Raw genomic sequence first — 21,363 nt, 5'->3', positions numbered from 1 at the left:
AACCTACATCCAAAACCAGCCCTCTTTTGAAACCTATGGAATCCACTTCCACCACTCTCCCAGACAGCACATTCCAAGTCCTAACAACTCTCTGAATAAAGTAGTTTCTCCTCATCTCACTCCTAGCTCACTTGCTGACAATCTTGAATTTGTGACCCCCTAGTTACTGACATACTAGCTAGTGGGAAATAAAACACTTTTCTTTACCCAGTCAGAACTGCTCATAATTTTGAACACCTGAATAAGGTCACCGCTTAATCTTTTTTGCTACAGGAGGACAAGCCCAATCTCTTTGATATTTCATGGTGGCAAAAATCCTTCATTACTGGTATCATTCGATTAAATCCCCCCCACCCCCAACCCTCTCCAGGTTTTTAACATCCGTCCTTAAATAAGGTGTCTAAAATTGAACACAATACTCCAAATATGGTCTGACCAGTGATTTGTAAAGGAGAAAGTGAGGACTGCAGACGCTGAAGATCAGAGTTGAGAGTGCGTTGCTGGAAAAGCACAGCAGATCAGGCAGCATCTGAGAAGGAAAATCGGTGTTTCAGGCCGGAGCCCTTCAGTAGAATTGGGTGACGCGGGGATCCTGAAAAATGTGGTTGGAAGCTGTGGGTGGGAGATCCCCTGAGGTAATGAGGTTGTGTATGGTCTGGGGGAAGATGATGGTTTGGTGATTTGGGGGGTGGGGAGAGTTAGGTCATGGTTGAGGAGGTGGTAAGAAGAGGTGTCTTCGAGTTGGTGTCTGGCTTCCATAGTGTAGAGGTCAATGCACCAAATTACCACTGCACCCCCTTTGTCCGCTGGTTTGATGGTGAGTTTGGAATTGGAGTGGAGAGTGGAGGGCTGCACGTTGTGAGGGTGAGAGGTTGGATTGGGTGACAAGGTTGGACAGGTTAAGGCAGTAGATGTCATGGCGTCAGTTTGAAATGAAGTAGTCAAGGGCGGGTAGTAGGCCAGCATGGGGTGTCCAAGTGGATGGAGTGTTTTGGAGGCAGGAGAAGGGGTCCTCTGTGGGTGGACGGGTGTCTTGGTTGTAAAAGTAGGCACAGAGGCAGGGGTGGCAGAAGTTCAAGGTCACAGGGTGTGTCGAATTCATTAATCTGGGACTGTAGAGGGATAAAGGTGAGGCTTTTACTGAGGACTAAATGTTCGTTCTCAGTGAGGGGGGGGGGGGGGAAGGAGGAGGTCTGGAGGTGGGGAGGGTGGGGGGAGAAGGGTGAAGACACGGCAGGGATGGGAACTGGGACCTGGAGTGGGACTGGAGACAATGGGTGAGTGGGCTTGGTTATGGAGTCAGTAATGACGCCCCGAAAGGCGGGGGCACTTACAAAGGGGGCAGAAGTGGTGCTGATGGTAGAGTTAACGTGGTCAGAAGTAATGCCACAGGCAGGAAGGGCAATGTGATTGTTGGGTACTTGGCTGCTGATGTCAGTGGAGGCGGAAGTGACATCACCAATGGGCTCTACCAGCGGGACAGAAGTGACTGTCGCGGCGGCAGCTGAGGGTGGAAATGATGTTCAAGGTAGGTACCACGTCTGTGACAGTGAATCCAGCGGTGCCAGTATATCCTGCAGTGGTAGTCTTCTCTGTAGTCGTGGAGATGGTTGGGTGGACACTGATCTTGGAGGTGGTACAGTCGGTAACGGCTGCAAACTATGCAGCGGCATCGCGGGCAGAAGTGATGTCATCGAATGCCCTGGCAGTCGTGGAAGGAACGGCCACATGGCTAATGGCGTCTGGCTGGTTCCAAAGGCCAGGAGAAGGTTCTGGAAGGTTCGAGGAAACCCATGTATGGAGGGAAGTACATGAAAGTTTGTTTAGCTTTTGTTCTTTTCTGTCCGATGCAGTAGATAAATACTGTTTGTTGAGAGAGTGTATCCTCCTGAGGATGTCGAAATACAGAGATCCGCTGCAGGTCTAGGAAAGTGAGGCTCTGAGCTGGGGCAGGACTGACTGTAGGTAGAGTAGGTGGCGACACATGGCTGATAGCGTGGGGCGGAGGATCGGGAAAGTGAATAGTTGTTGAAGGTTTCAGATTTGCAGTGTGTTCTGTGTATCCTGTTCAGGTCCAAACTGTGTTGGTCTGAATGTGGTCCGGAGTCTGCGTGAGATCAGACAGTTCCGTAGGCAGGTACTAAGGAAGGAGATGCGACTGTGGCAGTGAGTCTGCTCGAAAAAGAGCTCCAGGGCAGAGGAGAGGACTTGGGGGAGTACAGTGAGACAAGGACCCATTGAGATCTTTGCAGAGCGAGGAGGAATTCCTCTTCAAGGTAGGCATCCTTGGAAGAGGCTTCGCAGTCAGGTTGAAATCAACTAGGAGACAGTGAGGACTGCAGATGCTGGAAATCATAGTCGAGTGTGTTGCTGGAAAAACACACCAGGTCAGGCGGCATCCGAGCAGGAGAATGGACATTTCGGGCCAGAGGCCATCAAGGGCTCCTGCCCGAAACATCAATTCTCCTGCTCCTCGGATGCTGCCTGACCTGGTGTGTTTGTCCAGCAACACAGTCTCGACATTGATTTGTGAAGGTGTAACATCACCTCCTTGCCTTTATACACTGTCTAGGATCCTACAAGCCTTCTTTAACAATGGTTTCAACTTACCCGGCCACTCTCAGTGAACATGAAACCCGAGGTCCCTCTGCTCCCGTACTCCTCTCAGTGTTGTATTACTGAGCCTGTACTGTCTGTCCACATTGCTTCTACCAAACTGCATTATCTCCAATTTCTTTGCATTGAATTTCCATCTGCCAGGTGCCTGCCCATTTGCCTAACTTGTCAACGTCCTCTGAAGTCACTCAGCATTCCCTTGATATTTCATTATTCTCCCTAGTATCACCTACCAATTTAAACTTTTTACCCTCAACACCCACCTCCAAATCATTTATATAAATCAGAAAAAGAGTCCCAACACCGATAAGAACATAACTAGGAGCAGGAGTAGGCCATCCGGCCCTGATGAAGGGCTTATGCCCGAAACGTCGATTCTCCTGCTCCTTGGATGCTGCCTGACCTGCTGCGCTTTTCCAGCAACACATTTTTCAGCTCTGATCTCCAGCATCTGCTGTCCTCACTTTCTCCCATCCGGCCCTTCAAGCCCACTCCACCATTCAGAAGATCATGGCTGATCTTTTCATAGACTTGGATCCACTTACCCACGCCCTCACAGTATCTCTTCATTTCTTAATCGTCCAAAAAAATCTACCTCAGTTTTAAAAACATTTACTGAAGTAGCGTCAACTCCTTCACTGGGCAGGGAATTCCACAGACTCTCAACCCTCTGGGTGAAGAAGTTCCTTCTCAACCCAGTCCTAAAACTGCTGCCTCTGATCTTCAGGCTATGCCGTCTTGTCCTAGCTTAACCTTTCTACTTCTACCTTATCTCTTCCTTTCACGATTCCCCCCTCATTCTTCTGAATTCCAATGAATATAATCCCAGTCTATTCAGTCTCTCCTCATTAGCCAACTCCAGATTCAACCCAGTGAACCTCCCTCTCCACCTCCCGCCCCCCCCCTCCCTCTAGTACCACTACATCCTTTCTCAAATAAGGTGACCAAAACTGCACACGGGCCTCACCAGCACCTTGTACTGCCATAACATAACCTCTCTGCTTTTAAATGCAAAGCCTTTAAGCAATGAAGGACAATATTCCATTTGCTTTCCTGTTGTACCTGCAGACCAACCCTCTGTGATTCATGTACAAGGACACCCAGGTCCCTCTGTACAGCAGCGTGCTGCACTTTCTCTGGGGAACACCACTTTCAACTCATTACCAATCTGAGAAATGCCCATCTACACCTTCCCTCGGTTTACAATCCTTTATCCAACTTCTAAACCATGCTGCCAAGCAATCCCAAACGATTCTAATTTGTTAGAGGCGAAAAGTGTGGGGGTGGTAATGCACAGGTGGTCAGACAGCATCTGAGGAGTGTCGATGTTTCGGGCATAAGCCTTTCATCATGGTTGTAACACTCCTGATAAAGGGCTTATGCCTGAAACGCTGACTCTTCTGCTGCTCGGATGCTGCCTGACTTGCTGTGCTTTTCCAGCACCACACTTTTCAACTCTGATCTCCAGCATCTGCAGTCCTCACTTTCTCCTAATTCTAACCAACGTGTCATGTTGCACCATATCAAACATTTTCTGGAAGTCCAAATATACAACATCCATTACCCTCCTATTTACTGCCTGTGTCACCTCGTCAAAGAACTCAATTACATTTGTCAGACATGACCTGCCATTGACAAATGCCATTCACTGTTAAGTTCACTTATTTTTCTCTAAGTGTACGTCTACCTTATCCTGTACTATGGCCTCCATTAGATTTCCCACTACTGACATCAAGGTGACAGGTCTGTAGCTTCTTGGGTTATCCTTTATCGCCTTAAGAGACAGGAGGAAACAGTAGGAAAATGGTATGAAAATTACTTGATACCATGTGACGCTGCCCACAGCATAACAGAACATAGAACATTACAGTGCAGTACAGGCCCTTCGGCCCTCGATGCTGCACCGACCTGTGGAACCAATCTGCAGCCCATTTAACCAACACTATTCCATTTTCATCCATATGTCTATCATGCGGCTGGCTTAGGCAGCCATTTCTTTTAAAAAGTCTTTAAAAGAATGACAGGAAAGGGGATACTGGGTTTGGAGAGCTCCCACTGCGTACTGGATGCATGCCAAAACGTGATAATACATCCCTTTTTTGTCTCCTTGCAGAGACGTTTTTAAAGAAAAAAGCCACCATCCCAACCCATTTGTTACCTTATCTACAGTTGCTAAATGCTCCTGGAAAAGCACAGCAGGTCAGGCAGCAGAGGAGCAGAAAAATCGATATTTCAGGCAGGAGCCCTTCATCATTCCTGATTTTCGGGCTCCTTGACCTGCTGTGCTTTTCCAGCATCACTCTAATCTAGACTCTGATCTCCAGCATCTGCAGTACGCACTTTCGCTTTGCTAAATGCTCTGCCTGCCCAATTCTCCTTACTTCCTTGTGTAAGGGGTACACTGGGCCCTTTCTTCCTGGGAGTGTTGACAATCTCGCTTACTTTGCTTACCACGAGGCAGTCATCATCAGGACTGCTGGCTGTACCAGCAAGCAGGGGCCAGCAACTCCAGAGGGGGAGGGTCTCCCACTGAGCACATGTCCTGCCCTGCACCATGTTATCCCATCTGCAATGCTCTATAACTGTGATGCAAGCTTTTCAAATTTTCTTTACTTCCAGTAGGTGACAGGGGGTTTTTTTTGGGTGAGGTGGTGGTGGCAGAACAAAGAACTTCTGGATCAAGGTCATTTACTGAGCCACAAGATGTTTCAATGCCACAGATTCCCAATTTTAATTCCACAAGCTCTGGAATCCTTGGTACAATTTTGTTCAAACCCATGTACTGGAAACTAATCTATATCCCATTTACAAACAGACAATATGGATCCCAACTAATTTTTACAGGTGTATTACAACAAGACACGCCCTGGTTTCAGGTTGCCATGCATACCGGGACCTTAAAAACCGGTTCTGCCAGAATTGTTCATTCCGGCACTGCCCTACATGAATCTACAGTTCAGAGAATCATTCTCCGTGCTAACAAAAGCCCACTGCAAATAGAGTCACAGATGTACAGCATGGAAGCAAACCGTTTGGACCAACCCGTCCACGCCGACCAGATAGCCCAACCCAATCTAGTCCCACCTGCCAGCACCCGGCCCATATCCCTCCAAACCCTACCTATTCATTTCCCATCCAGTTGTCTTTTAAATGTTGTAATTGTACCAGCCTCCACCACTTCCTCTGGCAGCTCATTCCATACACGTACCACCCTCTGCATGAAAACATTGCCCCTTAGATCCCCTTTATATCTTTCCCCTCTCACCCTAAACCTATGCCCTCTAGTTCTGGACTCCCCCACCCCAAGGAAACAGACCTTGTCTGTTTACCCTACCCATGCCCCTCATGATTTTATAAACTTCTATAAGGTCACCCCTCAGCCTCCAGCATGCCAGAGAAAACAGCCCTCACCTACTCAACCTCTCCCTATAGCTCAAATCCTCCAACCCTGGCAACATCCTTGTAAATGAAGCAAAACATTACAATACTTGCAAATTTGGGTCTTCTGTTTTGAAGAAAACATGCTGAGGCCTCCATGTTACCCAGATTTCAGAAGGCATTGATTTTGTGGGTGGGGAAAGGGACAGAAAAGGACGAAAAGCATTAATCTGAACTTTGCAGTATTAAATCTTTCCTTTGTTCAAAGTCTGTGCCTAAAGCAGTTAGCAACAGGGATCATTTGCATGTGGATCAATTGATATTTAACTTAATAAGCTTTACCTGTTTTACTCCGCAATATTTGTTTCGCATGAGCCAGCGCCGACTGCAGCTCCGATTTCTCAGAAACCAAAATCTCAATGGTGTCTACGTGAAGCTGCAAATCAAAATTATTCAGACCGCTGAAGAACCAAAATGATATAATCATTGGCTCAGTAACTATTACAATGAATAACTATTCAACATTTTAGACTGGAAGTCATGACTAATGTGCAAGTTACTCCTCACTTCTCGAAAAACAATGCAGTTGTACCGTACGTCTGGCTAATAGTAAACATTTTAGAAAACAGATAGGATTAAGACACAAAGGCACAGTGGTTAACACTGCTGCCTCTCAGCGCCAGGGTCCCAGGTTCGCTTCCAGCCTCGGAAGACTGTGTGTGGAGTTTGCACATTCTCCCCGTGTATGTGTGGGTTTCCTCCCACAGTCCAAATATGTGCAGGTCAGGTGAATTGGTCATGTTAAATTGCCAATGGTGTTAGGTGCATTAGTCAGAGGGAAATGGGTCTGGGTGGGTTACTCTTCGGACAGTCAGTGTGGACTGGTTGGGCTGATGGGCCTGTTTCCACACAGTAGGGAATCTAATCTAATCTAAAAAGAAAGGCTGTCTGATATTAGTAGTTTTGACAAAACATAGAACATTACAATGCAGTACAGGCTCTTCAGCCCTTGATATTGTGCCAACTGTGAAACCAATCTAAAACCCATGTAACCTACACTATTCCATATGTTTATCCAATGAAGTTCGTTAAATAGCAGAATGCATCGAGTGTGAATCAAAGCGATGTTGAAGATGCATCTAATTATGTGCTGCCCTTTTGGTTAAAACATCTAACTCAAGCACACTAGTCAGGAATTAAAAGCGAATTTTTGATATCCATGATTATCATTTAATAAGAATTTCCTTTTAAAACTAAATTCGGGTTGAAATTCGCTCTTTTTCAGTCTGAATTCTGCCAATCAGAAATCTCTACTTGGATGGCAGGAAGGCCCTACAGTTGGCACGGCACTGCTCGAGCTTTTGGAAGGAGAGTCAAGAGAAAGGAAAGGAATCCTCTAGTTCATGGGTCTTGATGGGAGTGGAAAGAAAAAAAGAAAATAATGAACAAACTCAGTTACAAAATACACGAAAGTGAAGGTGGTACTGGTTTGTGTACAGCATGGCCCCAGACTCAGTGATGATCAGAAATTTGCTTTATGTGGATTAAAAAATAAATATTGGTGAGAATATCAAGAGCATTCCCTTGCTATTAAGTGGACGTGCCATGGGATCTTTTACAAGCATGCTATAAGACCAGGTGAGGCCCCAGTTTAACATCTCACCTGAAAGATGGCAATACCAGGGTATTCTGTTCAAACCTCTGGAACAGGAATCGAATTCACAACCTCCTGACTTGCTTTGGACTCTAACCCCAAGGCAAAATCGACAAGTACTAAAGAACACCCACAGAGAACTAACTTAGCAAGAAATAGGTGCGCCTTTAAGGTCTTTACAAGAGGACATGGGAAGTAGAGAGAAAAATCGTGGAGTATCAATTTCCCAACCAGTTCAACTTACTTTAAGCTGCTCTTTCATGGACTCACACTTTTGGTTGGACTTCTGGTCAAAAGCTTGCTTTTCCTGTGCAGAAAGAGAGATGCACAAATCATGTCTGATGATGCAGAACAAATCATTTCACCAACAGCACAAATCATGACTAAATTTTAAATGTAACTAATTTAACACGTTATTGTTTTATTTTAACGTATTATTGAAGGCTGTATGATAGTTCACAAATTAAACAAGTGAAACAAGCATCTAAAGTATCTTCAAAAGTATGACTTATATCGCTCTCATCTAGGGAAGGAGACAGAGCCAGAGTCTGAGTCTTTACAGTCCACAGCACAGCTCTTTCATTGGAGAGAGGTCACCATACCTCAGGTAAGGGGAGAGATGGAGGAGGAGAGACCTTCATGGCAAACTCAGCTGGTGTGGGAATTAATCCCACGATGCTGGCATCACCCTGCATTACAAACCAACCATCCAGCCAACTGAGCTAACCGCCCTTACATAAACATTCCAGACATGACGACTGGATGGTAGTCAGGAGCTGTAAAACTGGCTCACAGATACCCAGGCGAAGTGAAATGCCCCAGGTTGCCCAGTAAGCCAACACTAACACCACCCCCAACCCCAACCCCCCCCCAACCCCGACAATTTCCCACCCCCCTCTTTCACAATTCCCCAGGACAATTCAACTCATTTGCTATCTGCCCTAAAGTTGAGGGCTGATCAGTATGCTGCCAATGCTGGAGGGAATTCGTGGAGGAGGCCTAAGTTCAAGTCCCACCTGCTCCACAACATCTCTGAACAGGTTGGTTAAGAATATCTAAAATGCTTAGAAGTTCAAGCCTTAGCACGGTGTATTGTTCCATTACACTTCAGAGAAATTGCTCAATTGGTTTTTGAAAGAATGCTCACTTCATGAGAATTGCTTCTGTGGGGGAATTATCATATTTACAAACAAAATTGATGCCAGGATAATGTAAGAGGCCTTATCAAAACGCAAAAAGTGGCACTTTACAAGTGAGGTGGGCACAGAGAAGAGGGGAATTGACCCAAAACCCCAATTTGAAAAGGGAATTGGGAGGACACGGTGGCACAGTGGTTTGGGCGGCACGGTGGCACAGTGGTTTGGGCGGCACGGTGGCACAGTGGTTTGGGCGGCACGGTGGCACAGTGGTTGGGCGGCACGGTGGCACAGTGGTTAGCACTGCTGCCTCACAGCGCCTGTAGACCCGGGTTCAATTCCCGACTCAGGCAACTGACTGTGTGGAGTTTGCACGTTCTCCCCGTGTCTGCGTGGGTTTCCTCCGGGTGCTCCGGTTTCCTCCCACAGTCACAAAGATGTGCGGGTCAGGTGAATTGGCCATGCTAAATTGCCCATAGTGTTAGGTAAGGGGTAAATGTAGGGGTATGGGTGGGTTGCGCTTCGGCGGGTCGGTGTGGACTTGTTGGGCCGAAGGGCCTGTTTCCACACTGTAAGTCTAATCTAATCAAACTCTAGACACAGGTAGAGAGTGTTATCTTACTAACTGGAGATAAGCTAACAACCAACAGAATTTGGCAAAACAGACAGCAGTGTGAACAGAAAAGTTGTTTTTAAATTCTTTTTACCTTCTCCAGCTGATTTTTAAGCTCTTGAATGTGTTTGTCCTGTGAGGTAAATAAAAAGTAGAGGTGAAGGCTACTGTAAAATATCAAAACTAACCTATTGACGATTTACTCCTGTATTCCAATAAAAACGTGAAGCAGCAACTACCACGGAATATAAATTCATTTCTAACAACAGACAAAACCAACAAAGTCACTGATGCATAATTGCTGTCAGTGAGACAGAGAGAGAGAGAGAGAGAGAGAGACACAGACACACAGACAGACACACACAGACAGACACACACAGACAGACAGAGAGACCTTTTAAGTATTGCAATTGTACCAGTCTCCACCATATCCTCTGGCAGCTCATTCCATACACGCACCACTTTGAGAAAACATTGCCCCTTAGGTCTCTTTTATAACTTTCCCTTCTCACCCTAAACCTATGCCCTCTAGTTCTGGACTCCCCCACCCCAGGGAAAAGACTTTGCCTATTCACCCTATCCATGCCCCTCAATTTTGTAAACCTCTATAAGGTCACCCCTCAGCCTCCAACACTCCAGGGAAAACAGCCTCAGCCTGTTCAGCCTCTCCCTGTAGCTCAAATCCTCCAACCCTGGCAACATCCTTGTAAATCTTTTCTGAACGCTTTCAAGTTTCACAACATCTTTCCGATAGGAAGGAGACCAGAATTGCACGCAATATTCCAATAGTGGCCTAACCAATGTCCTGTACAGCCGCAATGTGACCTCAATTACTGTACTCAATACTCAGACCGATAAAGGAAAGCATACCAAATGCCTTCTTCACTATCCTATCTACCTGCGACTCCACTTTCAAGGAGCTATGAACCTGTACTCCAAGGTCTCTTTGTTCAGCAACACTCCCTAGGGCCTTCCCATTAAGTGTATAAGTCCTGCTAAGATTTGCTTTCTCAAAATGCAGCACCTCGCATTTAGCTGAATTAAACGCCATCTGCCACTTCTCAGCCCATTGGCCCATCTGGTCCAGATCCTGTTGTAATTGGAGGTAACCTTCCTCACTGTCCACTACACTGCCAATTTTGGAGTCATCTGCAAACTTACTAACTGTACCTCTTATGCTCGCATCCAAATCATTTAAGTAAATGACAAAAAAATAGAGGACTTAGCACCGACCCTTGTGGCACTCCACTGGTCACAGACCTCCAGTCCGAAAAACAACCCTCCACCACCACCCTCTATCTTCTATCTTTGAGATAGTTCTGCATCTAAATGGCTAGTTCTCCCTGTATTCCGGTGAGATCTAACCTCGCTAATCAGTTTCCCATGTCGAACGCCTTACTGAAGTCCATATAGATCACATCTACTGCTCTGCCCTCATCAATCCTCTTTGTTACTTCCTCAAAAATATTCAGAAGAGATTGCTACTTTTCAATGCAAAGTAAGTTTCAAGGTGGCTTTCTATGCACATTCAACAAAGGAGTCCTCAATTTAAGAAGGTACTTGAGAAAATTTTGTTTCCATCAACTTGATGCAACATTTCAGTTTCAAAGTTTGGGGTGCAGGGGAAAACACAGCCATATACTTCCACAAACTGGCAGATCTCCTGTTATCGCTCACAGCAAGAGACGGAAAATGCTGTTGTCTAACAGCAATGTGTTCTAGGCTTTGTACCCAGAAGCATGAGCACTATCTACCATCCAGCAATTCTTCAATGCAACACAATTTCCTCTCCCTCAAATCAGAATGCAAACTTGACTGGACCAGGTATAAAACTGACCAAACGCCTCATGGTCAGGTTTAGACTGACCACACCAAAATTGTATTTTGCTCTCTTCAGCCATATCCAGACCACCTTAGAGGTTAAAAAAAAAACCCAACTGCTATTTTGCAGCAATCAACCACTTCCTCCAACCTTTCTTTCTCATCCCCTCCAGACGAAACACCAAGCACCCAAATCACCATCAAGATAAAGATCATGAACGCAACGGTCATCTCGAACATGCCAATGCTTCGCTTACTCCCAATCTCATCCCAAATCATTATTCACCTATAGTTTCTTCACCAGACTACATAAGACCAGAAGCAATAGGGACAGGAGTAGGCCATTTGGTCTGGCAGCCTGCTCCAGCCACAATCCTATTGAATAGCGATCTGACATCACTCACATCCACTTTCCAGTCCTTTCCCCATAACCCTTGATTCCCAACTGATCAAGAATCTTTCTCAGCTTTAACTATACACAGAGACTCTGTCCCCACAACCCTCTTTGCAGTGAGTTCCAAAGAGTATCTCAAGCCGCAGAAGTAATTCCTCCTTGTCTCGGTCTTAAATTATTGAGAGACTATGCCCTCTGGTCCCAGATTCTCCCAATGAGGAGAAACATCTTCTCAGCACTTAGCCTGTCAAGCCCCTTAAGAATTCTATATGTCTCAATGAGATCACCTCTTGTTCTAAATTCCAATGAGTAAAAACCCAACCTGTTTAACCTCGCCTCATAGAGTATCTCTCTCTACCAGGGATCATCCTAGTGAACCTTCTCTGAACTGGCTCCAATAAAATTTAAGTAAAGGATCCATTTTCATACAGAATTCGGTATGCATTCCAGGTGAAAAACTGAAAAAAAGTGCAGCCAGTTTACAGATCATAGTAAGGAATTAGTTTACAGGTGGAACAGTCATGCAGTGTATAACAGGCATGCACACAAGATAATAAAAACATGACATTACATGCAGCTTTTTTGTGGTCTGAAAATTCAAAGACAACAAGAAGTTGATCAGTTAATATCACAAACCAAAAATAGGGCTCCATTTTCTAAAAGGTAGTTTTGATTTCAGACCTGCCATTGATATGAAATAAAGATCACAGGCTTCAACAGAGATGCTAACAGAAACAAAGTGCCAACCTGGCCATGCAGTTTAACGATGCTGAAGTAAGACCGAGGGTCATCAAGATCTAAAACTACAAGACACAATCTTGCCCTGTTTCCTAGTAATGTAACCAATAGCGCATTGCAAGAAATTTTATTCACCTGTTGCCTTAATTGATTGATGTTAGTTTGGAAAGTTCAGTTAGAAGAGCCTGAGTTACTGCTGTGAATCTTGTAGATGGTACACGTTACTGCCACCTTCCATTTGAGCAAGAAAAATCTAGGCCAATATCAGGACTTTAAAGGTGGAAAGTAGATCAGATGGACGTAAGGAGAGGGTGGAATGAAATGAATGGAGGTATAAACTGTCTCGGATTTGAGTAACTTGAGCGACAGTTTGAGTTTGGTGCATGTGCAACATTCACATGCACTGGATTTCCCCAACTTCAGTCTCTGTAGCATCCCCGCCTCACAGTCAAGTCAGACTGCTCCTTGCCTTTTTACAGAGTTGGCCACTTTAAACTGACCATCCAGTGCAGTGCTGAGGGAGAGCTACACTGCTTGAGAGACAAGACTTTCAGATGAGACACTAAACTGAGGTCCATCTGACCTTGCAGAGAGGGGACTGTAAAAGCTCATTGGTCCTAATTCCATGGGCAGCTGGAGAGTAATCCTCAATGACATTTTTCACTCAGTCAGCATCAACTAAAATAAATCTTGATCACCACATCATTGTTTGTGGAAATTGTATGTGCAAATCGGTTACTGTGTTTTCCACAATGCTGGACTCGCAGCGGATTATTACACACGCACAGTGTAACAGTCTAGCTTTTATTGTTAAAATTTGCTCATAAGATGTGCATGTTGCTGGTCAGGCCAGCATTTATTGCCCATCCCTAATTACCCTGATGGTCGTGGCGAATGCTTTCTTGAACCGCTACTGCCCAGGTAGTGCAGAGACAGCCACAGCATTGCGAGGAGAGGAACTCCAGGACTCGAACTCGATGACAATGAAGGAAACACAAAACTCCAAGGAGACTGAAGGGGAATTACCGGATGGTCTTCCCAAGCACCTGCTGCACTTGACCTTCTAGCTGTAAAAGTTGCCATTGGGATGATTTTGTCAAGGAGCCTTGGTGAGTAACTGCAGTGCATCTTCTAGGTGGTACACTGCAGCCACTGCTCAGTGCTGAAAGGAACAAATGTCGAAGGTGGAGAATGGAGTGCTAATCAATTGGTCTGGCGGAAAGCATTTCGTGTTGTCTGGATGTGTGCAGCTCCAACACAGTAGAGAGCAATATCCCATCACAATTCTGACTTGTGCCTTGTGGATGGTGGGAGTCGGGAGGTGAGTTTCTCCCTGCAGAATTTGCAGCCTCGGTATTTATACAGCTGCAAGGTTTATGTTTTTCTGCAACTTAATGATATACATCTGGATCGAGGAGGTAGGGCTGAAATTGATACTAAAATATCATGCTCCTTGACAAGGTTTTACTGAACCAAGGAAACCAGGCAACTCAGGGCTTCCCAAACAGGGGGTCATGACCTCAATGAAGTGGGCGGAGCCAAAACTATTCAAAATCAGGAGGCCTGGCTTGTGTGACACTACAAACAGTAGCTTTACGTGCTTTGAGGAAAATGTGAAACTTCCTCAGTTCTTTTCATTCCACATTCTCCTCACATCCATCTGGTTTACTTTCGAGGCTTGAAATAGGCTGTCAGTTTTGTGTTTTTGAGGTGGTTGGGGGGGGGGGGGGGGGGGGGAAGAGAAGTGGTGTTGGGAAATCTCACACAACATAAGTTTGCTCAGACTGCAGGTTTTCTCTTCAAAAAACTTCGGAACAGCACAGTTTGTCCCAGCACATGGAGAAAAAGTGGGATGTTCAGAAACTTGCACTCAGATAATTACCTACTGAACACTGCAACATGCAGGCAAGGGCCTAGTACTCTTCATAGATTCCCTACAGTATGGAAGCAGGCCATTCAGCTCATCCAGACCACACTGACCCTCTGAAGAGCATCCCTCCGAGACCCACCTCCCACTCCCCATTCCTGCATTTCCCATTGGCTAATCCACCTAACCTGTACATCCCTGGACAACTGAGCATTGCTAATTCACCTGAGATTGTGGGAGAAAACCAAAGCAGCTAGAGGAATCCCACACAGACAAGGGAAGCATGTGCAAGCTCCACACAGATAGTCGCCCGAGGGTTGAATTGAACTCGGGTAACCGGCACTGTGCGGTTATCGCTGGACTGTTCATCCAGAGATCCCGGAAATGTCCTGGGGATCCAGGTTCAAATCCTGGATAATGGAATTTGAATTCAATATCTGGAACTAAGAGTCCAACGATGACTGTGGATCCATTGTCGATTGTTGGAAAAACTAATCTTTTAGGGAAGGAAACTAGCTGTCCTTACCTGGTCTGGCCTACATGTGACACCTGACCCACAGCAATGTGTTGGCTTGTAAATGCCCTTGGGCAATTCGGGATGGGTAATAAATGTTGACCTAGCCAGCAATGCCCCCATCCCATGAATGAATAACAAAATTCAGTTATAGTGCCAGGAACCTGCAACTGTGTTATCTGTCTCTCTCATTAGGGATAAAAAACACCATACTGACCGGAAGTGAAGGAACAACAGAAAGACAACATGGCCAATAAATCAGGGCTATTTCCCAATAGGACATTTACTAAATCAGCTAATTGCAGAACATCCACTGGCAAACTTACTCATGCTACATTTCATCTTTGAGAATACAACTGTTCAAGAGGATATATCAAGTATATCAGACACACATGCCTCAATTACACCCCTCTTTCAATACCATTTGGAATCTGTGGTATTCGTAATAACAATCAAGCCTCGGCATATTTGATGTGGTAATAACTGATCAACGTCTTTTTTCAGGCTGCCTAATATACAGTGATGATATGGTACATTGCTACATCAAACTCTACATTCCCTTACCAATTCTTCTATCTTTGCACTCTGTTCTCTATTTGTCAAATTGCTGGAGTCAAGTGCTACAGTCAACTCTTGGTTTCGTGCCTTTGTGCACATGCACAGAGTGAAGCAGAGGAACAAAAATGAAAGAGAAGGTAAATTAATAAAATGGTGAAATATAGTTGATTTTTAAATCAATGCATGCTTAAAAAGTAAATGAAATTGCACCCATCCATCCATGGAATCTTTGGCTTTACACTGCACTCCAACCTTTACTTCTGAATCACTATGCTAAAATGTTTATTTACTTCTTCAAAAAGGGTTATGCTTTTCCTGTTTTGTTTAATTTAGTCTCTGCTCCACTTAATCCAAAATAGCCTTTGAACATCTTTGACCTTTGAATTAACCACAGGGTCAAATTAAACAGAAGTTTAAGACAAGTTTATGAATTATTTTAGGTTGCAGAATTCAAAAATGTTTAACCTAAATTGAGAAATCTCTGCTAGGAATTGATGGCAGTACTGAGCCCAAGATTTCCACGTTTTATTTATCTACTTCCCAGTTCGCTTACTGAGGTTGAACACTACACTGGTGCAAGGCTTTATCGCAACACAAGATTGGGAAGGGCACTTGACAGGGTAGGTATTGATGTTTCCACTAGTTTTTTTTTGTGTGGAGGGGGGTAGAATCTCCAGCTGGGAACATTGTTGCCTTATTCCATAACTTTCATTTAAAACTGAGATGTAAAGCTTTTTTTCCCCCCTAAAAAAGATAATAAATGTCTGGAATCTTTACCCTGGATAGTTGTAGAAGTTCATCCAAGCTCTTGCTCAGTGCTATTGGTTTAACGTTCATTTTTCTTGTTTTAGAAAAGCGTTGCTATCAGAAGCTTCACAATAAAGGTCAATGAAGTCAGTGGAAAGAAATTTTTTTCTTAAAAAAAGTCATGTTGTGTCAACCAGCTCCTCTTCATTCAAATTCAGAATAAATTTAATTGGTGGACACAACCATTTATCTTCTGGTAGCAATGCATTATAATCAACATCTGGACAGATCTGTGGAGTGGCATTAATCAACCAGTAAAATAAAGATATTCCAGTAATTCATCACCAGGACAGCACTTGACTTTCATTAAGTTTTAAAGATTTCATAACAACAGAAGAGGTCTGACAAATCTTTGCACGTCAGGGCTTAATCCCGAACAGACACCTAATGCAGCTGCTGTCTACATGTGCTGCATTAGTGAAGACAGGTGTAGAGGCCAGAAATAGCCAACCATTTGGTTCAGAGATATCTCGGCACTCCCAACAAATAATCAGTTCTGGCGTTTTTGATGTAACAAGAGGACTAATGGTGAACATTATTAACACTGTTTGGCAACTAACTACATTCTATACAATAAAGGTTGCTTTATACTAGATTGTAAAAAATGAGGTCTGCAGATGCTGGAGATCACAGCTGAAAATGTGTTGCTGGTCAAAGCACAGCAGGCCAGGCAGCATCTCAGGAATAGGGAATTCGACGTTTCAAGCATAAGCCCTTCCTGATGAAGGGCTTATGCTCGAAACGTCGAATTCCCTATTCCTGAGATGCTGCCTGGCCTGCTGTGCTTTGACCAGCAACACATTTTCAGCTTATACTAGATTGTAAAAGACGAACATATATGAAATAAAAATTGACTTGTCTGAATATCCAGTGGTTTTGTCTACTTGTATAAAATGTTTTGTCAGGACTGTACATCTAAGTGGCAAAAACAAATGCACTGCCTTAAAAATAAGAATTTAAAATTTTATCTTTTAGATTAAATCTTTACATCAGTCAACAAAAATTCTTTGAACTTAAACTGCCATCCACTGAAATTTCTTTGCATTCTGGTGACATACGACAGGTAGAACCAAATTTAAAGAAATCGAAAAGTATGGCGCTGGAAAAGCACATCAGGTCAGGCAGCAGCCGAGGAGCAGGAGTGTCGACATTTTGGGCATAAGCCCTTCATCAGGAATGTGGGCTGCTCCAGCCCGAGTAGATGCTCGATCACCCTGTCCACCGAGTATTCCTGATGAAGGACTAATGCCTGAAATGACCATTCTCCTGCTCCTCAGATGTTGCCTGACCTACTGTGCTTTTCCAGCACCACACCGACTCTCCAACATCCGCAGTCTGCACTTTTTCCAAATTTAAAGACGACTGGTTACAAACGGTGAAAGTTTTTACAAACTTGCGGTAGGTACAAGTATCAAATATCATTTAACAGTCATTAGGACTATCTGGATTGATGCCCAATAGGAAAGCAGAACTTCTCCATTTCACTTGGCGCGGGAGGAAATTTTTGAGCAGGGTTTATTTTGGTGGGGTGGGTGGGGGGTGCAGAGCTAAGTTCTGAACTGCATTGAAGTTCATGGTTATTAACTTCGAATGTAAGTTAGCATGAGGGCATAGACTACTCTTCAGATGAAGTAATTAACCTAAAAACGTTTTAGATCTTAGATCTACAATAAGATACTCGTGAATGACCAAATGTGTTCAGCGATGCATGACATAATCCAATAAAGACATACATGGAAGCACAAGCATTTAAACAATGTCAATAATGGCAGAAGCCAGGAGTGCACGTTTTAATTTCAACACACAAGATACAGTTTCATTTACTTTTTATTTAGATACAAGTCATACTCATGGGTCACATCAGTCACATGTAATCACAGACTAAAAATAATTTATTTAACTGATGCAGAGATGCTATAAAGTTAGAATTCATTTTCCCTCCCCAGCAAATATGGTCAATTAGCATTGCAGCAACTTCAAAACCAAAAATAGCATCAGCTTGTTGAGTGCTATAATTCAGACCCAGAGAAATATTTTAATATCAGCACCTGAGCCTCTTTCTAATAGCTTGCACCTTGGCTCAAATCAACTGGAAACAAAAACCACTGAGCAAGTATCACAGACCGATAAAAACAAAATACTGCACAGCTGGAAATCGGAAATATAAACAAAGTGCTGGAGAAACTCAGCTGGACTGCCAGCATATGGAGAGAGAAATTGAATTACCGTTCGGTCTGACCGGAACGGAAGTTAGAAGAGGATTCTGCAGTGGAGTTATACTGGATTCAAAATATTAAAACTGTTTCTCTCTCCATGATATTGCCAGACCTGCTGAGTTTCTCCAGCACTTTTTTTGTTATTATAATCTCTCAGACCACTTCCCTTTTAAACTGAGTGATACAAACATAGATTCTGGAGTTTGTTTTGGGTTCAAACTCGATTGGTTGAGTTGGTTGTTTGAGGGGACAAGTAGCAAGTTCCTTGCCACCATTAACCAACTGCTGTGGGTGTTGTACACGGACACCTCTTCAAAACAAAACCTCACTAATAATGGGGACAAACAGAACACCAGTTAAGAATGAAGGGCTTCAGGAACAGCAGCAAAAAAAAGTTATGCCAGGCTGGTGAGGGAGTTTAAGGAAAACAAAAATACATAAAACATTTGTCAGGCTTAAAGTGATTTATACTCATTGATAAGGCCACATTACTCAAGGCTGCAAGCATCTTACAAAACCAAAGAACTGCATAATTCTACTGTCAAGTTGCTTCTACACAAGAAGATTGGGACTATTGATGAAAGCAAATTTGTAAAATGGATGATCAGTTTTACAGGAGTCTAACCTGGAGCAAAGCGAAGCTATTTTTCACCTCAAGAGTCACATTCTACACATGAGCAGAATATTAAAAATGTACTTGGATTCAGAGAACCTTGACAAATATACAAAGATGTGAGAAAAGACCATGTTAAAAAGTGCCACCCAATACAGGTAAAATGCATTAAGTTATTTAAAATAAACTACAGTGTAACTTTTATTTCTTGCAGTAAAATCATTCTTGATATATTCTTCACCTGTCACCTTACCTCCAGTTCACTTGGACTTATGGTACAGGCTGCACTTTCACCATTCATGTAAGTGGTCTAAGTAAGGAAATTAGAAACAAAAAAATTCAGCTGATGAGTCAATTGAGATGTTACAGCAGCTTGCATTAATACAGCACTATAAAGATAGATAAACATCTCAAGGCAACAGCCACGATTTGGAGGTACCGGTGTTAGAGTGGGGTGGACAAAGTCAGAAGTCACAACGCCAGGTGATGAAGCACTATGAAAATTTGTGATTTCTAATAGGCCTGTTGGACTATAACTTGGTGTTTTGTGACTTCTAACAATCTTAAAAGGTGATTCGCAGTTTCACAGAACAAAATTTGACAGAGCCAAGTGCTCAAAATTTTGATCAAAGAGGTAAGCTCTAAAGAACACCTTAACAGGAGAAGGAGGAAGTTGAGGAAGAGAACTTTGATGAACAGAGGGCAATTTAAATACCGGCATCAGAGAAATTCTTTTGGTTGAACAGTACTCCCAATGACTGCATAATCTTCGGTTCATTTATTTAAAACTGGGATACGTAAAGAATACATGGAGAGGAAAGAGTGGATTGCAATGTGAAAATCTAATTTAGAAGTTCAGGTGCCATATCAAATTGCAGGTCAAGCAGTCAGTCACTCAAAACCCACAAATTGATTACTGTTCATTGTTTTCCATGGCTAGAAAGCCAAAATGAAAACCAAACAATCTACAAACTGTTAAGTCAAGAGTATAACTTGAAAACATCAAACTTTCTTTTACAAACTTTAATTGATAAAATTCTGCAGGTCCAATATCTTGTTATATTTTATGTGGACAGGAACTTGGATTTTTTTTTGAGATGGGATATGATTTACATTGTAGGGATGTTTATGTTATTGTATCATCATTCAATACAAGACTTCCACAAAGTACAAATACCACCAGTGCGGGAGGGGTTAACTCTGCTGAGGTTACATCAACTGTGTTTCTCTGCAGCGTGGCATTTTCATAGTTTTACAGATGTTGGAAAGACGATAAGAATTGAAAAAACAAAGCCATATGCCCAGATTTCAAAATAGTGAGGTTAAAGCAGTGAAGTGAGATCACTGAGAAGGACGGTGAGAAGAAGCTCACAAGAAAATTCACGGACCAACAGTGGATTAGGTGGCAGTGCGTGGCGAGTACAGACGGGCAGACTGCTCACCACAGAATCTCAAAAATATCAGTGGAGGGGAAGACTGAAGTAGGAAAGAGCAATACACAAACAAGTCCTCGTGCATCTTTGTGGATTGTCAGCTGGTTTGTGACGCAGTGTGATGCCAACAGCATGGGTTCAATTCCCATACCTGCTGAACTTTACCACAAAGGGTTTGCCTTCTCAACCTCTTCCCAGAGACACACAGTGACCCTCAGGTTAAACCAGCTGTTTAATGAGACAGCAGTGCTATGGTCATCTGGGGACTATGGCGTCTTTAGTAGGTCCAGGAATCCAAAGGAAAACGAAACTCGAGATTTGACTGTCTTCAGTCTGCCTTTATTCTTGATTTTAGCCACACCACTGTGGGTAAAGGGGTCAAAAGATCATACCAACTGAATTGAGGGTAGCATATTCAGAAGAGTCCTCTGCATACTTAGTGTAGCATGTACGGTACTCAACACCTTTGCAAAAGGTTAAATTAAGTGAAGTAAAGCCTGCTTTCATATTTTAGACATGCACTCTAACCGCTTTCGCGAACAGCCTTACCTGAGTAACCAGGCCATTTAACTGAGTGGACAATTGTCGAAGACTTTCTGTGGAGGACACACCCCTGTAGAAAAAAGCAAAATAAAACCACTTTCAATGATTTAGCAATGTATTTTTTCAAGATTTTAACTATGCTGGCCCCAGATTGAATGCCTGTTAGCTGGTCTAAAGCTATGATCTTTCTAGACACAAAAGAAGCCAGGACAAGAAAAAAATCAGATGAAATTCTTAATCCCAAGAGAAAGTTTACACGTGTAAAGAGAACAGGAGTGGACTTGAATGAATTAGTTCTTGCTGACGATAGCAAGCCAAGTTACAGTGCACCTCTAAACAGTGGTAAGCAATGAGCAGAAGAGAGACAAGAAGGTTTCTTCTGAATTGCTTTTATAAGAAGGTCAATTTTAAGTCTTCAAACAGCCAAAAACCCAGACAGTCAATGGATTAAACTAGCAAATC

General features: G+C 43.5%; 1 protein-coding gene across 3 annotated transcripts in view; it reads right to left on the bottom strand.

Moving 5' to 3' along the window:
• golga2 (golgin A2) overlaps positions 1 to 21,363 on the bottom strand; it is an 81,599-nt gene that overhangs the window by 43,979 nt on the left and 16,257 nt on the right. For 2 of the 3 annotated variants that reach the window (XM_060841528.1, XM_060841530.1), the window contains 6 exons: positions 20,908 to 20,971; positions 19,179 to 19,235; positions 15,296 to 15,376; positions 9,492 to 9,530; positions 7,893 to 7,955; positions 6,337 to 6,430 (listed from right to left, as the gene is read on the bottom strand). In XM_060841528.1, coding sequence (XP_060697511.1) covers positions 6,337 to 6,430; positions 7,893 to 7,955; positions 9,492 to 9,530; positions 15,296 to 15,376; positions 19,179 to 19,235; positions 20,908 to 20,971 — 398 coding nt within the window. The remainder of the gene's footprint in view (positions 1 to 6,336; positions 6,431 to 7,892; positions 7,956 to 9,491; positions 9,531 to 15,295; positions 15,377 to 19,178; positions 19,236 to 20,907; positions 20,972 to 21,363) is intronic. The other variant, XM_060841529.1, reaches the window with a different exon arrangement.

The sequence above is a fragment of the Hemiscyllium ocellatum genome, chromosome 21, assembly GCF_020745735.1.
Source record: "Hemiscyllium ocellatum isolate sHemOce1 chromosome 21, sHemOce1.pat.X.cur, whole genome shotgun sequence".
Classification (NCBI taxonomy): domain Eukaryota; kingdom Metazoa; phylum Chordata; class Chondrichthyes; order Orectolobiformes; family Hemiscylliidae; genus Hemiscyllium; species Hemiscyllium ocellatum.
The sequence above is the reverse complement of the archived record's forward strand: the minus strand, read 5'-3'. Positions and strand labels throughout refer to the sequence as shown.